This window comes from Malus sylvestris, chromosome 15 (genome assembly GCF_916048215.2).
Source record: "Malus sylvestris chromosome 15, drMalSylv7.2, whole genome shotgun sequence".
NCBI classification, from domain to species: Eukaryota; Viridiplantae; Streptophyta; class Magnoliopsida; order Rosales; family Rosaceae; genus Malus; species Malus sylvestris.
In genome coordinates this window covers 47,672,484-47,692,724 of record NC_062274.1, presented here as the reverse complement: position 1 = coordinate 47,692,724, position 20,241 = coordinate 47,672,484, and the positions used below count along the sequence as shown (strand labels likewise).

The window sequence follows — 20,241 nt, the reverse complement described above, 5'->3', positions numbered from 1 at the left end:
GAACTTCATTTGCTTCTTCTTGGAAAGAGATTCATTTGGAAGGGCACACCTTGTGTTTTTCTCCTCTGTGGGTATTCCCACCAAAAGTCTTCTGTCCAACTCCATATAGTGAGGTCCATGCAAACTTCTTCGCAAGGTCAATTGCCTTAACTGCATGCTTAGCATCATACCAACTGGCATGAAGCTTAGCCATAACAAAACCATCTTCCAAAAATAAGCTTCAATTCATGGTAAGATGTCTGTAGAGAGTGATCATCTGGTAGGCCACCTTTGAATGCGACTAATGCAACGTTACAATCACATCCCACAATTTTGGCATTTTCTTCTTTAAATCATTGAATGTTACCATGAAGCGATTTGATATCAATGAAGAGATGGTCTGATAGCTTTTTGATGAACTTGTAAGAGGAATATTCCTTCATAAAATCAAGGAAAATATCCTTAAAGTTATTGATCGAACGGGGTTTTGAAGTATGGAACTAGTTCTGTGCAGCTTGTTGCAAAGTCGTTGCATAGACTTTGCTGATCAGCTGATCGTCATCCTAAAATGTTCCAACTGTCTCTTTGGATCTGAGTCCCTCTAAAACAATGTAAAGGTGGGAGTTGAAAATCTTCTTATATGAGCCATCTGCTCATTCTCATAAGAGAATGGTGAGACACACTCAATCAACTTCCTTGTGTAGGGTATGCTTAAATTTTTCTTATGTCTGTAAGTTGCACAATTGTTCTTCAACCATTCTTTCCACGTACACTGCATACAAAGGCTATGCTTCTGCTAGATGTTTTACGCCTTGGCATGGGAGCTAAGGTGTCTGACGTCACTTAGAGATACTGAGTGCTCCTTTTGCTGGGGAGGTGAATTCATAGAATTTGCCTCAAAGTGATTTTCTATGAAATGAGTTTCAGAGTATCTTAGAATTGCTAATAAACTGTAGGACCAGAGAATGAAACCAATCCTCAGCTCCCTGCCTGCAAAATAATAGCAAAAAAAATTTGCACATCAAGGCTTCGTTCTACTTATGAAGTGTCAAACACTTCAGCAATGTAGAACATTCAACTTCATCTTGAGCAAAAAGTATTCAAATGGAGGAATTCTGGAGTGATTCCAATTGAAGGATGTTTGTGAGTCTTTCAACTTGACGAATGGATGCATGCTTGCTTTGAATTGTTAGTGACCGCGATTAAACTATTCAATTGTCTTGGTGATTTACGACCATTAAGGTATTTAGATAAGTAATTTGGTGCAATTTATGTTGGAACATTACCTTGAAATTGAGAAGGACTTCTTGTGATTAGTAATTGTAATTTCACTGAAAGTGAACATCACGCTTTTAAGGGTTGCATATTTTTTCAAAGGAAAGCTTACTGAGCCTTGCATGTTTATATTCGATCTGAACATGACAGACGAGTTGCATGTTAGATATACGTTTCCACTTAAACATTACAAGGAAAATATGCATTAGGAAAACCTAACATTTAAAGCACGTACGTGGAAATTCATAAGTAATTGATGTAACACCTCACCCCCCATTTTATTTAAAAATGGTTTTTAATTCTTAATTGATGTGCCCAAGGGCCTACCTTCTGTTTTTGTGACCCCCATTCCCGTCACTCTTCCTTCTCTCTCTGTCCCTCCCCCGTGAACTCCCTTCCTTCTTCTTCTTCTTTTTCTGTCTGTCATGTCTCTCTCCCTTCTCTCGGACCTCTCTCAGCTCCCTTATCTCTCTTCTCAACCGCAAACGCACGCACGCACCCATCTCCCCTGCGCGAGGAAGACCCCTCATCGTCGCCATTTCGTCCTTCTCCCCCTCTGTCCCGTGCTGCAACCCCAGGAAACCCGGAAAGGAACTCCGGCGAGTTCCTATTTTCCCGGTGAGGTAAGCCTCAAATCTCCCTTATTTCGTCCAAGAATCTTGTGGGTTGAGTTTTAATTGAGTTTATTCTGTGATTTTTGGAGGTTATAGGACGAAATCGAAGCCGGGTGTAGGCACACCCATCTCCGACGACTTTCGAGAGAATTTCCGGCCAAACCACGGCGAGTTGGCCGACGTCCAAGGTATCAATCTCTTCGTCTCGTCGAGTACTACAACTTTCCTTTTTGTTTCACTCAATTTCGTTGAGTATTGAAGAAGTTATACTCATTTGAATCTTACCCAGTTTCCGGCGACCTCCGAGGCTTTCAAGGCATTTTCCGGCTAAACCACGGCGAGTTAGATGTCGTGTGAGGTACCATTCTCTTCGTCTCTTCAAGGGCTATAACTTTCGTTTTGTCTCGCTTGATTTCGTTGAGTATTGTTAAAGTTATGGCCGTTTAAAGTTAGGTGGTTTTCCGGCCGAATTCCGGCTTCCTCTCCCATTGGGTCCGGCGACCCACCAAAACCAAGGCCTTTGGGCCTTTCTGCCGAGCCCAACCCAAAACTAACCTAAACCCCTTTACCTAGAAACCCAACCCAACCTCCTTTTATTTTATTTTGTTTTTAGTATATTGTTATTATTTGTTTAAAAGGCCTTGGGCCTCATTTGTGAAAGCCTTAAATCCAAACTCATTTTCCTTTTAAAACCCAAACCCTTTTTAGCCCTTAACCTAACCCTAACCCAAGTCCTAAAACCCTAAACCCTAACCGATCCAAACCTTTTTGGGGAATATTCCGTCAGGGAATATTCAAGGAATATTCTATGGACTTTTAAGAAATTTATCTGAAAACCTTCTTAGGGTAATTCGACGTCCTAAATCCGTTTTCGACGTCCGTTTTCCCAAATTCAATTGTTATGCTAGAGTTTTATTAATTGGACCCCTTTATGTGCTTAGGGGCAATTATAGTGGCGTTTCTGTCTTCGCTAGCTGCGTGACTTTTCGACGGCGAAGTACTGTGAGTGGACCCCTTCTAAAATGCATGTTTTATAGTAGAAATGCATACATAAAAAGCATGATTTGATGATTACGTTTTATGAAATGTTTTGTGAGATAACATGCTTATTGAGGCTACTTTAAATTATTATTATTTTTCCTATAACCCGTGTTCTTATAGAATATCTGATGGATGACGATATGATATTTAGAACATGTTTCGAACACCTCTTTATAGTATAGATGATTGATGACTTTATACTATGAAGTTGTTTTTCAATATATATGTTCAATGGTTTTGTACCTACCTAGTGGTCCCTTCCGCTACGGGACGTAGGGATAGATTCCGGTCCGTCCTGGGCGACGGTTTGGTGTTGGCATAGGGCCTGGAGTGTGTTTCCTCTGGCTATTTAGCACAGGGACGGGGAGCCGGCATAGGGCCTGAAGTGTATTTTCCTCTGACTGTCTGCTCAGAGACGGGGAGCCGGCATGGGGCCTGGGGGTTATTGGACAATTCACTAGTGATTATTATATATACAAGTTATGATTTGAGACATTGCAGGGCATGCTAGGTTTCGGAAAACCTATGTTTATCATTATATATGTGTTTTCATAAAACCTGGGGGTTAGTACGTTGATAACTGTTTTACTATATATATATCAACTTGGTCCACTCATGTTTGTTTTGCGCCCCCTTCAGGACATAGAATCGAGGCATACAATCCCGGCATCCAGGCACTTCCGCATCGGTATCTTCGAGTCCTCTTGGTGTGGGACTCATTCTTTTATTCATTCCATTTTATATTATTTCTTTTAGTATTCTAATTAGTCGTATGCTTTGAACACGTTCCTTAAATGCATATTCTTAATTCTTTTATATTTATAAACCTTATCTATTCCTTATTCTCAGCATTTGCATTCAATAAATGGCTTTCGTCACCCTTCGGGTGTCGGCCAGCACGTGACCATCCCTTTGTCCCTAGGACATCGGGATCGGGGCGTGTCAGATTGGTATCAGAGCATGGTTTGTTCAGAGCATACTTAAGATTCTCTTCTATTATCGTAGAGTGTTGGTTTTGACATCATTTGGATGTCAGAACTTCTAGATTTGGTGCCATTTGGTGCAGTCGTGCGAATCTTCCTCTGTTTGAATTGTCACCTTCGGGTTGATATACAAGAATTCGTGTCGGGATTGTGCCTCATCGGTGACGTGTTTGAATTGTTGGATGACTTTCAGCTTCAGATCGATACTCTACGACGTGCATTCCCTGGGAATGACGGGCATAGTCGGTGTTACTTGGGAACGACGAGTTTTAGAAATCTCAGATTGAGGAAGTTTGGTCAAGACCAGCTGTAAATTCGAAATGGCGATGCCACTCTGCAACATGCGTTCCCTAGGAATTGCGGGCGGAGTCGGCTTTGCATCAAAATCTTGGGAAACGGAAAAATCTTAGCAGTACGAATTGACTAAGACCAACTGGAGTTCTGAAGCGGTGTTGTACTCTGCAACATGCGTTCCTTAGGAATGGCGGGCAGAGTCGTATCTCTTTAGAAATTACTCGAAACTTTCAAAATGCAGATTGAAGAAGCGAGTAAGTGCTAGTGGTGACGACGGTTAGTATGTGGTAGTTGGTGGGAGCAAAATCAATGTTCTCGAACTCATTACCACTGAAGAAATTTGGGTGAATCTTTATAACAATTCTCTGTGATTGTTTTATCGATTACCTTATTGTTTATTCCAACGACGAAGTCAAGTTCACTAACCTTTGACCGTCAACTTCACATCAAATTCTTCGAGTGTTGACTTCGTTCACATTAATTACTTTTCTTGGGAAACTCCTCGGTAGCAGATGCTATTCCCATCAATTTCCCTAAATGGAGTTACAATTCTTGTTGTTGTGGTAGTTGGATTTGGATGATGAAGATCCAAACTTGTTTGGATAAACAAATTCCTTGAATTTCACCTGAGTCTGGTACTCAGTGGTAAAATGCCCATTGTCCTCGTACTTTTCAGTAGAGGTAAACTTAACCTCTTGCTTGTAGCCCAACTGACCGGTGCTCTTGTCCGTTAACTGTTTAGCCTTGTAATTTCCAGTGTAATGGCTTGAGATTCTACCATATTCATCATTGTACGAAGATCGAGCCTTACTCTAAACTTCTCTGGACTCATTGAGCTTTGGTTTGCTCAGAGGCATCATTTTAAGGTAGCCAATCGTGTCACTGCATGCATACGCAGGCTGCTTCGTATCTTTCTTCATCGTCATTCTGTTGATTTAGAGGTTCTATGTTTAATTTTTAAACTTTGAAACAGCTCTCACAAAGTATTGTGAATTGCGAAATGTCTTTGGCCTCGTCAAATCTTATTAACAGTTCTTATCTATTCTTGAGCTTAGACCTATTTTCTTTTGGCTAAGAAACCAATCAACCTTATTGTGATGATTAGCCAAATAATCATAAACAGTGACTTCTATTTCTGCATCTTCATTTTCCTTCGCTTGTTTGTTTTTCAATGTAAACGGAATCATGCCGGAACAAAAAAAAAAAAAAAAAAAAAAAAAAGTTTGTTCTCAGCATGGTTTCTGGTTTAAATCTTGATATCTTGTACTCAGCATGGTTTCTAGTTTAAATCCCGATATCTTGTACTCCAGTTTTAATGGACTTGTTTTGACTCTCAAATTCTTGAGTGTTCTTTTAGCCTTCTCGACATGGTTTCTCGCTCAATCAGTGAGGAATTCACGATCGATCGATTCGGCGGAAGTGTGCGCCCAATTCTTATCGTTTTGGACAGGAATGTTGGGAGTATAATATTTTGACAAGCTTACCAGACTTACCAGAAAGAGTTCCACTTGGGTGTGAAGTTTGAATCACCTTTTGGTAAGAGATTGGTGAAGATCATAGTGCAGGTGATCCGCAAATTGCATCACTATCTTCACGCTAATTGAATGGTCACCATTCATTATCTTGCTACAATTCATAACCATCATATCGTGCTTTGGTAGACATTTTCGATGATGTGATGCGTTCGCCTCAACGCAGCTTTCCACTACCTCTCACCAGGATCCTTTAGTTCGAGAGCACGTGGGCATGAGGTTTAAGCGGCCTTTTAGTAAGAGTTGGGTGAAGATTTTGGTGTAGAAGGTCAGCATATTGTATCACCATCTTACTAGAATTCATGGCCATCACATCGGTTATTTTCCAACTATATGTGTTCGTCTCAACGCATATTTCCACTGCTTCACTTCTGAACCTCATTGTGGTGAGTACATGGTTGTTAAAACACTTCTAGCGGATCTGTTTGGTGCATTCTGGAATGGCACTACAGAACGGTCGAGGCAAGAATCGGATAATCTTTGCACTTCTCTCGAAAGGTGTGTACTCTCTTTTGTTTTTAGGTTGACCATTTGCAAGTCGTTCTTCTTTCCACCAACTTTGACCTTGGTTGACTAGAAATATGCAACTAAGCAAAAATGGAGAGGTGGATTGAGCACTACAACAGTTCCCAAGAGATACTGCATGTTGAGGAAGATGACTTCTCGTTTTCTGCTTGCTTGGTTCAAGCTTTTGGGTTTACTACTAACATGGTAGCCACTTCTCTTGAATCCCAAGGTACAATTTTCAAAGGGGTTCTTTACTGGTGAAACACTGGTGTAGTTGGTCACATTTGGAAGAACTGAGGAGGATAGGATGCTTGGTGATGGATAAAGTTTTACAACGACAGTTCTTATTTTGTTCGGTTTGAGTATGGCACTTGTTGTGGCATGGTACGAGAGTTGCTACATGCAACATTGGTTGATGGAGGAGTTGTGCGAGCTTGTATTCGGAGGATCGAATTTACGACGTGTGAAATTGTGCACCCTCAGGAAATTACTGCTTGCTTATCGAGACAACAAATGTGTGATCGATATCACGGGCTGCAGACCGTTGTATCGATAACTTATTCGTTGGATTCGTTAAGCAAGTGGGCAGGAAGATCCGTCTACGGCAATTGTTACAGATTCGTTATTCTTGGGACTCGACCCAAAGACACATATTTTCTCGGAGTACGTGAAGTTACGAATTCTTGGGCGAGATCCATTTCCATTTTCAGTTTTGGTTTTTAGTATAAGTATTTTAACTTCCTTTACTTTAGTTATTTGTTTTTGTCAGTTCAATTGTTTTGAGGAAAGTGTTTTCCGTTTTCAATTTTAAGTTCAGCACGAGTTTTCGACCTATATGTTATTACATCTCTATTTTGACGTTATCGTATTTTATGTACTTACTTTTGACCTTAAGTTATTATGTGTTTTCGACTTAATATTTTTATAAAGTATATTTCTACTTTTACACTGATGGGGATGAAAGTAAGAGTTTGGAGGCATGATAGAGGATTTTGCAACCCGCTCGCGACGGTGTGGCATATTCTCTTTGATGCACCCACTTTGACTTGATTTCTCTTTATACATATATTCTTCTTACTATTTTTGAGTATTTCAGTTTAGCAAGTGATTTAAATTTCGGGACGAAATTCTTTTAAGGGGGGTAGATTGTAACACCTCACCTCCCATTTTATTTAAAAATGGTTTTTAATTCTTAATTGATGTGCCCAAGGGGCCCACCTTCTGTTTTTGTGACCCCCATTCCCGTCACTCTTCCTTCTCTCTCTGTCCCTCCCCCGTGAACTCCCTTCCTTCTTCTTCTTCTTTTTCTGTCTGTCATGTCTCTCTCCCTTCTCTCGGACCTCTCTCAGCTCCCTTATCTCTCTTCTCAACCGCAAACGCACGCACGCACCCATCTCCCCTGCGCAAGGAAGACCCCTCATCGTCGCCATTTCGTCCTTCTCCCCCTCTGTCCCGTGCTGCAACCCCAGGAAACCCGGAAAGGAACTCCGGCGAGTTCCTATTTTCCCGGTGAGGTAAGCCTCAAATCTCCCTTATTTCGTCCAAGAATCTTGTGGGTTGAGTTTTAATTGAGTTTATTCTGTGATTTTTGGAGGTTATAGGACGAAATCGAAGCCGGGTGTAGGCACACCCATCTCCGACGACTTTCGAGAGAATTTCCGGCCAAACCACGGCGAGTTGGCCGACGTCCAAGGTATCAATCTCTTCGTCTCGTCGAGTACTACAACTTTCCTTTTTGTTTCACTCAATTTCGTTGAGTATTGAAGAAGTTATACTCATTTGAATCTTACCCAGTTTCCGGCGACCTCCGAGGCTTTCAAGGCATTTTCCGGCTAAACCACGGCGAGTTAGATGTTGTGTGAGGTACCATTCTCTTCGTCTCTTCAAGGGCTATAACTTTCGTTTTTGTCTCGCTTGATTTCGTTGAGTATTGTTAAAGTTATGGCCGTTTAAAGTTAGGTGGTTTTCCGGCCGAATTCCGGCTTCCTCTCCCATTGGGTCCGGCGACCCACCAAAACCAAGGCCTTTGGGCCTTTCTGCCGAGCCCAACCCAAAACTAACCTAAACCCCTTTACCTAGAAACCCAACCCAACCTCCTTTTATTTTATTTTGTTTTTAGTATATTGTTATTATTTGTTTAAAAGGCCTTGGGCCTCATTTGTGAAAGCCTTAAATCCAAACTCATTTTCCTTTTAAAACCCAAACCCTTTTTAGCCCTTAACCTAACCCTAACCCAAGTCCTAAAACCCTAAACCCTAACCGATCCAAACCTTTTTGGGGAATATTCCGTCAGGGAATATTCAAGGAATATTCTATGGACTTTTAAGAAATTTATCCGAAAACCTTCTTAGGGTAATTCGACGTCCTAAATCCGTTTTCGACGTCCGTTTTCCCAAATTCAATTGTTATGCTAGAGTTTTATTAATTGGACCCCTTTATGTGCTTAGGGGCAATTATAGTGGCGTTTCTGTCTTCGCTAGCTGCGTGACTTTTCGACGGCGAAGTACTGTGAGTGGACCCCTTCTAAAATGCATGTTTTATAGTAGAAATGCATACATAAAAAGCATGATTTGATGATTACGTTTTATGAAACGTTTTGTGAGATAACATGCTTATTGAGGCTACTTTAAATTATTATTATTTTTCCTATAACCCGTGTTCTTATAGAATATCTGATGGATGACGATATGATATTTAGAACATGTTTCGAACACCTCTTTATAGTATAGATGATTGATGACTTTATACTATGAAGTTGTTTTTCAATATATATGTTCAATGGTTTTGTACCTACCTAGTGGTCCCTTCCGCTACGGGACGTAGGGATAGATTCCGGTCCGTCCTGGGCGACGGTTTGGTGTTGGCATAGGCCTGGAGTGTGTTTCCTCTGGCTATTTAGCACAGGGACGGGGAGCCGGCATAAGGCCTGAAGTGTATTTTCTTCTGACTGTCTGCTCAGAGACGGGGAGCCGGCATGGGGCCTGGGGGTTATTGGACAATTCACTAGTGATTATTATATATACAAGTTATGATTTGAGACATTGCAGGGCATGCTAGGTTTCGGAAAACCTATGTTTATCATTATATATGTGTTTTCATAAAACCTGGGGGTTAGTACGTTGATAACTGTTTTACTATATATATATCAACTTGGTCCACTCATGTTTGTTTTGCGCCCCCTTCAGGACATAGAATCGAGGCATACAATCCCGGCATCCAGGCACTTCCGCATCGGTATCTTCGAGTCCTCTTGGTGTGGGACTCATTCTTTTATTCATTCCATTTTATATTATTTCTTTTAGTATTCTAATTAGTCGTATGCTTTGAACACGTTCCTTAAATGCATATTCTTAATTCTTTTATATTTATAAACCTTATCTATTCCTTATTCTCAGCATTTGCATTCAATAAATGGCTTTCGTCACCCTTCGGGTGTCGGCCAGCACGTGACCATCCCTTTGTCCCTAGGACATCGGGATCGGGGCGTGTCAATTGATATAAATGCTTAGGATTGTTAATAGCGACGATGGAACCCTAGTGTTTAAATTGTTTTCCAAAACTATTTTCTTTTATTGTCTTTACTTTTTTGATTTATTTAATTGTTTTTATTTTAAATTCGTTTATATTATTTTAAATTTCAAAATCAACATTTTCGGAACTTTGTTTCAAATAATTATCTAAGGATTAGTTTGAATACAAATTATTCATTCAATCCTTGTGGAAAATGACCTTACTTGAGCTACTATACAACGATAACCTTGTACTTTTGCAAGTATTTTTAAGTATTTTTATCCTTACTTTTGCAGGTGATAAAAATTCTATCAGTAGGTCCCCAGGTTTGCTCTAGCACGGGTTTATTAGCAATGCGCATGCATGCGCGCACGCTAGATGCTGCACTGATGGGCCAAAGCCTATGGGAGTTAGGGATTTTGAATCAACGAGCTCGGGCCTTAAAATTGATTTAACTAGGGTCGTCTATGGGGTCCATGAGGCTTAATGCCGCTAAGTAGAAGTCGGATGAACCGGTGGCAGCCATTTGGTGGGTAGCTGCCGAGTCAATGCCTACTGTTTGGCGGGAGTCGAACACACCAGTTGTGGGCACGTTTGCAGTGGCTGTTGCTACCATGGTTGTTGTTGCACCATGGTTAGGGTCATAGCACGCAATGGTGTCACGACGACGGTTGTGGCAGTGACCATGGCAGTGATTTGAGACCTCAACAAAGTCGCGCCAATCCTTTCCCATGGTGAAAGTCGTTCCAATCCCTAGAGAAATGTGCAACAGGGCTTGTGATTGATGATATAACTGGATCTGCGTTCTTGCTTCTGGCTTTTGTCACCATGGTCGTTTGATGTGGGCAGAGGATGATGAACGATGAACGAAGAACACCAAAGAAAGATTTTGGGATTTACTTTCTTCATTCAGATCTTCAAGCAAGAGTTGAGTGTTTTTTCAGATCTCTTTATGAAAACACCTATTTGTTGATGCAAATTTCGTCTAAGTTTCAGTTGACAAAACTCCACCTACAAAACAAGAAACACTATTAGCCTAATTGTTGGTCACCTAAGAAAAAGGGCAGGGTGTCTACCAAAGGACATATGACGCCTAAGTCACAAAAGTAGTTTGAGAGAAATTGAACAAAGATAATTATGAGTAGCAAGTGACGATTATCTTTTTCTTTTTTTTTGTTTAACTTGGCTATTTATAGACCTAAACCCTTGTAGGTAACTAGGAGGGAAGGTTGCAGGCCATAATAGGTGAACCTTGGGTCATTTCCAACCGAAAGGGCTAAACAGAGCCCCGTCCATAATTATAGCCTGCAAAAAAGTTATTTTTAAATGAATAGTGTTAGGCCATACTCATAAACCATCTCAAACCGAATGTGCTAAACATAGCCCTCTCAATAATTTATTAGTTTTAAGTTTATACTTTAAATTTATTGGTTAATTTGATTAAACTACATTTGGATGTTTTCAAATCTAGCCGTTAAGTTTGAACCAATTTACAACTATGGAGCTAGCCCCCATAATGGGCTAAAAAGGGACTACATTTGGCCAACCTGATGCCCATTTAGCCAAATAATGGATTGGTGGGATCTATAGAATTATAGCCCAGCTATCAGTTGGAGATGAGTTTTTGGGCAAATCAAGTCATTTTTTAGCTTTTGGACCTTTAGCCCTTTCCGTTAGAGATAGGGCCTTACCGTTATACTAATGATGGTGCAAACTAGTCTCTGTGGTCCTGCATACAAGTAGTCCTAGGTAGGAGTGCATACGCATCGGACACGCAAATGTAAGACTCCGAAGAGTCAGCCTCCTTCTACAATTGGGTTGGGCATAGCCCAGTGAAAAGACATACCATTAGCTCAAAGCACTTTTTATATGTTAGTAAGCCCAAAGGCCTAGTACCCACATGTAACATTTGGAATATATATATATATATATATATATATATATATATATATATATATATATATATATATATATATTATAGGAGTAAGATTATTTTAGTTTAAAAAAAAAAAAAAACCAAAGAAACATACAAGGGATGGTCTATACGTGTAGACCATCCCAACTCTTCTTCTCCTTCCCAACCATCACATGGTGGGGAACTAAGGTCATCTCTAACCGAAGGGTCAAGAGGGCCAGAGGGACGAAAATAGCCCTAAAACCGTCTCCAACCGAAGGCTAGGCTAGAGGGCTCGGGGCCCCACGGAATTTCAAAAGGCCAAAGGGCCGTTTTTTTTTTTTTATAGTTTTGTTATTCCTGTCGGTTATAACCGACATGATTTTTTTTTTTAAAAATTCAAATGAAACGGCTACTAGCCGTTGCATTTGATTTGATTTTTTTTTTACATTATTATTATTATTTTTTTATTTACAAAAATTTTCATATAACTTCTATTTTTTCCTATAACTTCTATTTCACAAAATTTATTTCATATTTTTTTTAAATTCCATTTTTTTCCTATAACTTCTATTTCACAAAATTTGTTTCATATGTTTTTTAAATTCCATTTTTTTTCCTATAACTTCTATTTCACAAAATTTGTTTCATATTTTTTTTAAATTCCATTTTTTTCCTATAACTTCTATTTCACAAAATTTGTACTTTTGCATAATAAATTATGTTTGGCCCTATGGCCCTTTGGTCCTCGGTTGGAGACGGTTTTTTGTGACAGGGCTAAAACGAGCCATCTGGCCCTCTGACCCTCAGTTGGAGACGGAGGCAAATATGGCCATGTACTGTTCATTAAAATATTAATATCTTGGGGAATCTTGGAGGGTCAGAGGGCTAAAACGAGCCCTCTGGCCAGCCCTCGGTTAGAGATGGCCTAAGATATTCAAATTTCTGTCCATAAATGTTGGAGGTGATGTGGGTAGTCTAGGGGGAGTGAGTAAGCATCCTAAATCAGAGATGCAATGATGGGATTTAGGGGAGTATTTCTAACCCTTATTGAAGAACTAGAGGAGAGTGAGAGGTTTTGGAGAGGGAAAAGTAGGAAATCGGAAGAGGGGAGCTGAGAGGGTGCTAGTGTTTTCTTCGATTGGTACAAAAGGTTATCTTAAATTTGTTAATTTTCTATTTTCTTACCATTGCAACTTTGATTACTAGAAAACTGTAGTTTCGTGAGCCTCAATTTGACTCTTGTTTTCTCTCAATCCATTACGTGTTTTTAAAAAGACTTCTTATATATTTGAAATTAGACATGACAAGGAACAAAGCCCAATTTATTTCATTGATTTTGGTTGAGATCTTCTATGGAAAAATATGATTTGAAAATGTGAAAAAAATCTGGAAATCTGCAGATTTTCTGTAGAAAAACTGTTTGTGAACTCAAATTTTGGATCTTGATTATTTTCTTCTCTTAAATCCGTTTTGGGAAACTCATATTAGATTAGAAACTAGGTTTGTTAAGCTTTAAAACCTAAGTAATTTTATCCTTTTCCATGGAGTTTTGAGGGATGAAAACAGGGTCACAATATGGGGACTTAAGCTTGGTTCATCAAGAGGTTGTGACAGGGGTATATTTAGGTAAACTTTTGATAGACTGAAATTGAATCTTTATTCCAGCTTTAAGTTAACTTTTATTATTATTTATGTGATTTTAGGTCTGGGAGTGACTCCGGACACTTCAGAGGCTTAGAGATGTATTCTAGTTAGCTGGACTTGAGGTAGGGACTCTATTTCTCGATGTTAGTCCTATATCATATTTAATCATGGTGATATTAGTAATTATACCTATTACAGTAGTAATTAAATGCTCGGATGCATTGGAAACATTTGTTTGTCATGATTGTGTTATGGGCTGATAGTTTCCTCTATAGTGTATTAGATATATATTGATTTTGTTAAATGTTATTATGTGGATGAGTGGTTGAGCTATGTCACATTTCTGGATTGAATATGTTGAGGTTTACAATTGTGTCTGTGTTATTGATATGCTCAGGTTGCATTACATGTTTTAAAGTCAAGTGTTGGGTTGTGTAAAGTTGGTTAAACAAAGTATTGAAAATTTGTATATGTTTAAGCGTAGGGTGAAGGGCTTGAACATGTAGTTGGGAGTCAGGGGAAGGGCCCATATTAACGAAACTGAAACTACTAATAAAATTTGGGGTTAAGGGAGGAATGGGAGTTAACTTATATTTTATGGTGTTCGGAACCAAGTGGTATAAGCATGGTATGGGACATGCGGGTTTGGATGCCGTGAATATAGGTTAGCTGGATTAGAAGGGAGTGAGTTCTATGTACTTCTTTGTCATATCATTTGTATGTTACCGTATTGTTTGATGCATGACACTTTGATTAACTGTGATAAATGAACTTGAAGGGCATATGGTTCCTACTGGGCATGAACTGCTCACACCCTATTAGATATTGCAGGTACCAGTATGGAGGAACTTAATGATGACATGTCTCTAAATGGATAGCCATATCATGTGTGTGCTTGTTTCCTGGTTATGCTTAGAGTAAAGTGTCCTGGTATCTTAAGAGTATGTTGTTAGAGTTGAACTCTTTAAACTCATGATGTACTAAATAAACAGGTTTAAGTGAACTTTTAGATGGCTCTGGTTCCATCATACTTTTTTTGTAATATTTAATTTTTTTTTCCTAAGACACTATTCATGCCCTAATTCGATTATCATCCTTATTCTCAAATTTGGGGTGTGACACCACAAGACAAATAGGTGCAATGGTCCCTCATACAAAGCAGACAGATGCCACATTCCTTGGGGTGGCATATGGTTTACTCACAAGAAAACAAGGATAAATCGTCATAGTGAGCATTAAGTTCATGTCTCATTTTTCTATTGGATGTGGTTAATTTATGTGTCCATCGTACTCGTAAACAATATATAAATAAGCTTGCAGTCAAACCTACTGCATTCATTCCAATTTGTTGGATCAGGTCAGTAATAATTAAACTTTAATTAGCCAACAAAGTGCATATAAGAAAAAAACATTTTTACCAAAAGTAAAAGGAAGCTTTGCATGCACTCTGCAGTTTGATTTCAATGGACCTTTAAAGTTTGGTTCTTTAGCAAAACATTCGTACAATAACAAGAGTAGTGGTGCTTACCTCTTGAAGTTATACCTTGATTTTTTATCAAGGTTGAACACCTTAGTGAAATGCCTTCTAACTTCCTGGACCTTTAGCTCCTAGCTCGTGCGAGTTAGTCGAAATTTAGATCTCCTTTTACACTAAATGTTTGGTGTCTCTATTCAAGTGTGTTAGAAAGAGTCATGCGTCTTTAGAACAAGAATAAGTGGCATGATCACTATTGTTCTTGGAAGGGAGGTGGACGGCTAGCTATGGTGGTGCTCCCTCTCTCTCTCTCTCTCTCTCTCTCTCTCTCTCTCTCTCTCTCTCTCTCTCTGTTTTACAAAGAACTCTAGGAAGTTCTACCACTTAGTACTACGGTATAGTGGTATTCCTCTTCACTTGTAAGTGAGAGGTCTTAGGTTCAACTCTTACCAAAAGCGAATTTAAACTACATTATTGTTGGCCCCCATTGTGAGTCTAAGCACACCCCTCCCCCCCTTAGTTTAGATAATATCGTTTGTTAAAAAAAAAAAATTAAAAAAAATTAAAAAAAAAAAAAAAAAAAAAACCCCACTCTAGGAAGTTTACTCCAACACTTTTCTTTTTGTGAGGAGATATAAGTGATTCTTATATAGTGGTTTTGATATAGGAGACTTTGGATGTGGTCTCAAGCCACTAATATTAAAACTTTAATGTTCTTTGACTTTGTACACCTCAGCATTTTAGTATTAATGTATTTCCATGTCAACAATAAAACTTGAGATTTATATGGTATTTAAAATCTCACATCTAATGAGCTATAATAAAAAACGGCCACCAAAAAAAATAAGGAAAATTTTCAAAATCTTGATTGAATAAAAATCAATATAACAATATAATTCCTTTTGAAAATGTATATTAATAAATGTCAAGTGTTTGTACGCATATATATATGAATTGGTTGGAAACAATGTAAAAAAAGTACCAAAAGAATGTATCCAACATTTGTTATGAATTTGTCCAAAAGAAACATTGTTATGAATGATAAAATAGTTGTTACAATTTACATGTCAAAAGATTGTACCTGTATATGCCATATATAATTATCTATGGGTACAATTTCAACATTGCCCCAAAAGAAAAATGCTTTAACCCATAAAAATGTTTTTAAAAAATGTTTCCATGTAATTATATGCGTATAATGGTGTATGTAATTATAAATTTAATATATGTGGGTACATGTGATGCAAACAAAAAAGGGTTTTTATCACAATGGTCCTTAAGATTGATCAAACTCATCATTTTAGTCCCTCACTTTCAAAATCAATCAATATTGTTCTTGACATTCTCTACCCCACATCAATTTGGTGCTTCCGTTAGTTTGTATGTGAAACCCACAAATCCAATGAAATGGTGACACATGGATTACACAAAATAAGGGTTTTATCGCAAATAGTCCATGACATTGATCCAACTCCTCATTTGGTCCCAAAGTATCAAAAATCAATAAATTTGGTCCCTGACTTTCACTACTGCACATCTAGTTAAATTTCAACAATACTTTTCGTTTGTGTGCTGATGTGGTCCCACTAATTCAATCATATGACTCCATATAGATTAACTAGAAGAAACTTTTTCTTTTTAAAAGTAAACCAACGGACGAGTATTCCACGTTGGCATTTTTCTGGCATCCCACAAACCCAATTAAAAAAAATTCAATCTAAATTCAATAAAATCGAATCCAAATTCAATTCAAATTTGATAGGACTATAACCAACTCGAGAGAAAGAGAAGTGAGTTCAGGAGGCCAAGTACTTTAGTGGTGTCATGGTGCCTTCTTTTTCTTTTTTAGCATACCTAATGAAGATGACGATGACTTTTATTTTCTTTTAATTTGGTTTTTAGTTTCTCATTTTACTTTTAGTTTTAAATCTTATAAAAAAATAGTTTCTTATAGTTAATTCATGTGGCGCCATATGATTAGATTAGTGGGACAAAAAATATTAACAAAACTTTAACAGAAGGATTAAATTGACGTGCAGTATTGAAAGTCAGGGACCAAATTTATCGATTTTTCAAACTCAGGGACTAAAATGAGGAGTTGGAATAATGTCATGAACCATTTGCAATAAAAACCTTTATCTTGGGCAATCCACGTGTCACCATTCCATTGGATTTGTGGATCCCACATACAAACTAACAGAATAGTTGATAAAATCTTAATGGAATGACCAAATTGATGTGGGGTAGTGAATGTCAAGAACGACATTGATTGATTTTGAAAGTGAGGGACCAAAATGATGAATTGAAAAAAATGGGTACATTTTATATATATAAAAAAAAGGGTACATTTTATATAGAAATCAATGTGTACATTATATATAAACAACAATGAATACATTTTAGATTAAAAAATAAATAGATTTTACATTAAAAAATGGATGCATTTTACATATAACAAGTAGTACACTTTTTAAGAAATATGGGTACATTATAAATAAATTATGGGTACAAACAAAAGGTGAAAAAAAAATTATGAGTACAAACAAAAAATTTAAAAATATGGGAACAAAAATATTAATATATGGGTACTGTTTGTACCATACTTGACCAATCCCGAAACTACTGAGCACCAGTCAACGTTATACCGTCAAGGACCCAGAAGAGTTTCCCTTTAACCAGAAGGTGAATCACAACGTGACACATGTCGACATCAGAAGCCAATCATAACACGACACGTGTCAACATCAGAAGCCAATCACAACACGACACATGTCAATGTCAGAATGAAACTAGAAACTCTCTTCTATAAATAGAGATTATTCTTTCACAATATTTCCTAATGTCATTTGTACTAAATCATTCACTAGTACTCACTAAAGGAGAGCTTGAACCTATGTACTTGTGTAAACCCTTCACAATTAATGAGAACTCATCTACTCCGTGGACGTAGCTAATCTGGGTGAACCACGTACATCTTGTGTTTGTTTCCCTGTCCCTATCCATTTACTTACTTATCCACACTAGTGACCGGAGCAATCTAGCGAAGGTCACAAACTTAACATTTTCTGTTGTACCAAAGTCCTCACTGATTTTGTGCATCAACATTTGGCGCCGTCTGTGGGAACAACACTTATTCCCACTCTCTTCAGCTTTGCCAAGTTGGTTTCCACCATTCGTACACTCTCTTTTGACTAGGCATCCCTATCCAACATGGGGAGCAAAGGAAGCCACAACACACAGAATGACACCCCTCTTGCATCTAGTGCGAAGCAACGAAAGAATGAAGGAAAGAGGGTTGCTCTTCAAGCTAAAGTCGATGAGCTAGAAGCTGAGAACATCAAGATAGCAATGAAGAATGAGGTCATCCAGGAGCAGTATGAGAAGTTCTTTGAGATGTTCCATGAAACTAAGCGTACTCAAACACGCGAGCTTGTTACCCTGTGAACATCAACCATCATCTGAGTGCCCTCAACATGGAGGGTCACCTCCATTCGACATGGGTATCCCTGATGAAGAACGAGCTAATCATCAAAACATTGATCAACATGAGACTTCTCTCAACCCAGATGCTTCGACCTGAAGTAGAAGAAGTGGAGGAAAACACCTCCTTGCAGAAGGGTTGAAAGGATCGAAAGCCGTTTATCGTGACTTCCGAGACTTCCTAAAGCAACATCGAGAGAATCCCCTCCACATATGCTCGAAGATCAATGAACCAAGGGTTTTTGAAAGACTCGGTCCCCTTCCACGACTCAAGCCAGCTGCCAATCTAAGGAATGAACGACAGGTCCCAGAGGAACATGAAGGTACGGGGGACTTTGAGGTATTCCGACAGACTCGCCCTAGAAGTCAGTACGGCGAGTCCAAGAAAAAACCATACGCCCTTGCTCAAACTTTCCTACTTCCAAGAGGCGATGGAGACTTACGAAAGAAAATTTCAGTGGTATATGACTCCACTCAGGACCCTCTTATCCTACAGCTTCTTGAGGAAGTAAACAAGTTGAAGGCCAAACGTCAGGCCAAAATACCTGACTGGAACCAACCCAGGCATGGCCCTCTCACAAGAAGGATCCTCGACACCCCTTTCAAGCGAAGACAAAACAAAAGGTTGGTTTACAACTCTATACTGGAAGGGAGGACCCAATTGAACACCTTAACCTTTTTTAGTCCACCATGGCATATTGTATGCACACCGACGAAGAGCGATGTCTTCTCTTCCCCTTCACCCTCTCTAGCGGAGCTCTAAACTGGTATTGCCATCTTCCACCTGAGACAGTAGACTCATTTGAGGAATTGAGGAAACTGTTTCTCTCTCAACACATCTTCCAGACCGATCACTTGCATTCTGCAGATGACTTGTACACTATTCACCAGAAGCCGGACGAGTCACTACGAGAGTATGCCGGTCACTTCAGCCATGAGTATTCTCGCTACGCTAAGGCAGATGACAAGACCGCCTTTAAAGCCTTCACGGCAGGCCTACGGGATTGTTTCTTCAAGTACATGATCAATGCTAACACTTGAAAGACTTACTCTGAAGTGATGGCACATGCTTACAACCACGCCTCCGCCGAAGCAATGACATACCAAGGGAACCTCCATATGGTTAACCCCTATCAACAAATGGGAAGTGGAAGTCGAGTTCTACCAAGTGAGGAGATATTGGCCATTCAGACACCCATTGCATCATCTCCTGCCTCATTTAGCTACTCACTAAGTCACCAAACGTATCTGTCTCTTGGTAAGAGGAAGGATTTTTACTCTCAGCAAGCCCATTACAACAAGAGGGATAAAAGTTCGTATCAAGACAACAAGGGGTGAACGTACCGTCGACTATTATGACTATGGGGCCAAGCTTCACTCTTTCAAAGTGGAGGACTAAGTACTAAAGGAAATGCTATTATAAAAAAGCATACACATTACAAATGTTTTGACTCTCAACCGCTTGAGATCTTTTGTCAACAAGCCATTCGGAAAATATTTAAAGAAGAGGGAATTCAGACAACTTCTTTTGAGTCTTTTGCGTTCCTAGCACTGGAACACTTGGTCTACGCTGACCTACCCTTATACTCCAACTCAAAGCATCAACATGCGTACTTTGACACAAAGTATGTGATACTAAGTGTTACAACCAACATGGTTCACATATCAAAAGCATGGATCCCTTCATGCATAGCAAAACATTCATAAGCATTACTCATATCAATCAACATAAACATTATACATTCTAACACATTCATACATAAACATCATACATTCCAACACATTCATACATAAACATCATACATTCCAACACATCCATACATAAGCCAACTGTGCTTCGAAAGGGTCAACATACTTTGTGTCTTCGACACTTGCTACAATGTGTCTCGACACTTTACCCTTATTTTCACCAACCAGGTGATGAAATGTGAAGAAGGAACTCATCTTTATGCCACCAACCAGGTGATGAAATGTACAACCCGTACTCTCTTTCATACCACCAACCAGGTGA

The 20,241-nt window shown here is 38.9% G+C and overlaps 1 protein-coding gene and 1 long non-coding RNA gene across 4 annotated transcripts; both read left to right on the top strand.

The window, feature by feature from the left end:
* The first annotated feature begins 1,651 nt into the window (after positions 1-1,651).
* On the top strand, positions 1,652-10,796 carry LOC126601843 (uncharacterized). 3 transcript variants are annotated; one of them, XM_050268614.1, is made up of 6 exons: positions 1,652-1,877; positions 1,965-2,080; positions 2,158-2,226; positions 8,673-8,733; positions 9,411-9,478; positions 10,032-10,796. In XM_050268614.1, exons 1-6 carry the CDS (start codon positions 1,680-1,682, stop codon positions 10,033-10,035), a joined length of 516 nt encoding a protein of 171 aa, XP_050124571.1. In that variant the 5' UTR covers positions 1,652-1,679; the 3' UTR covers positions 10,036-10,796. The 3 variants fall into 3 exon arrangements, with proteins under 3 accessions (XP_050124571.1, XP_050124570.1, XP_050124569.1); XM_050268613.1 differs by lacking the exons at positions 1,652-1,877; positions 1,965-2,080; positions 2,158-2,226; positions 10,032-10,796 and adding exons at positions 7,514-7,739; positions 7,827-7,918; positions 8,020-8,088 and having other exon boundaries at positions 8,685-8,733; positions 9,411-9,619; XM_050268612.1 differs by lacking the exons at positions 1,652-1,877; positions 1,965-2,080; positions 2,158-2,226; positions 10,032-10,796 and adding exons at positions 7,514-7,739; positions 7,827-7,918; positions 8,020-8,088 and having other exon boundaries at positions 9,411-9,619.
* Positions 10,797-11,767: 971 nt separating this feature from the next.
* Positions 11,768-14,306, top strand: LOC126604703 (uncharacterized). The gene is made up of 4 exons (XR_007616719.1): positions 11,768-11,839; positions 12,563-12,782; positions 13,336-13,398; positions 14,108-14,306. It is a non-coding gene; the product is annotated as an uncharacterized LOC126604703 (long non-coding RNA).
* The last annotated feature ends 5,935 nt before the right edge of the window (positions 14,307-20,241 follow it).

Bases quoted from the DNA above. Each gene is read 5' to 3' on its own strand.
- LOC126601843 (XM_050268612.1), top strand. From the start codon at position 7,542: ATGTCTCTCTCCCTTCTCTCGGACCTCTCTCAGCTCCCTTATCTCTCT. The intron at 8,089-8,672 runs GTACCATTCTCT...TTATGTGCTTAG, and splicing joins CGAGTTAGATGTTGTGTGAG to GGGCAATTATAGTGGCGTTT. The intron at 8,734-9,410 runs GTGAGTGGACCC...CGCCCCCTTCAG, and splicing joins CTTTTCGACGGCGAAGTACT to GACATAGAATCGAGGCATAC.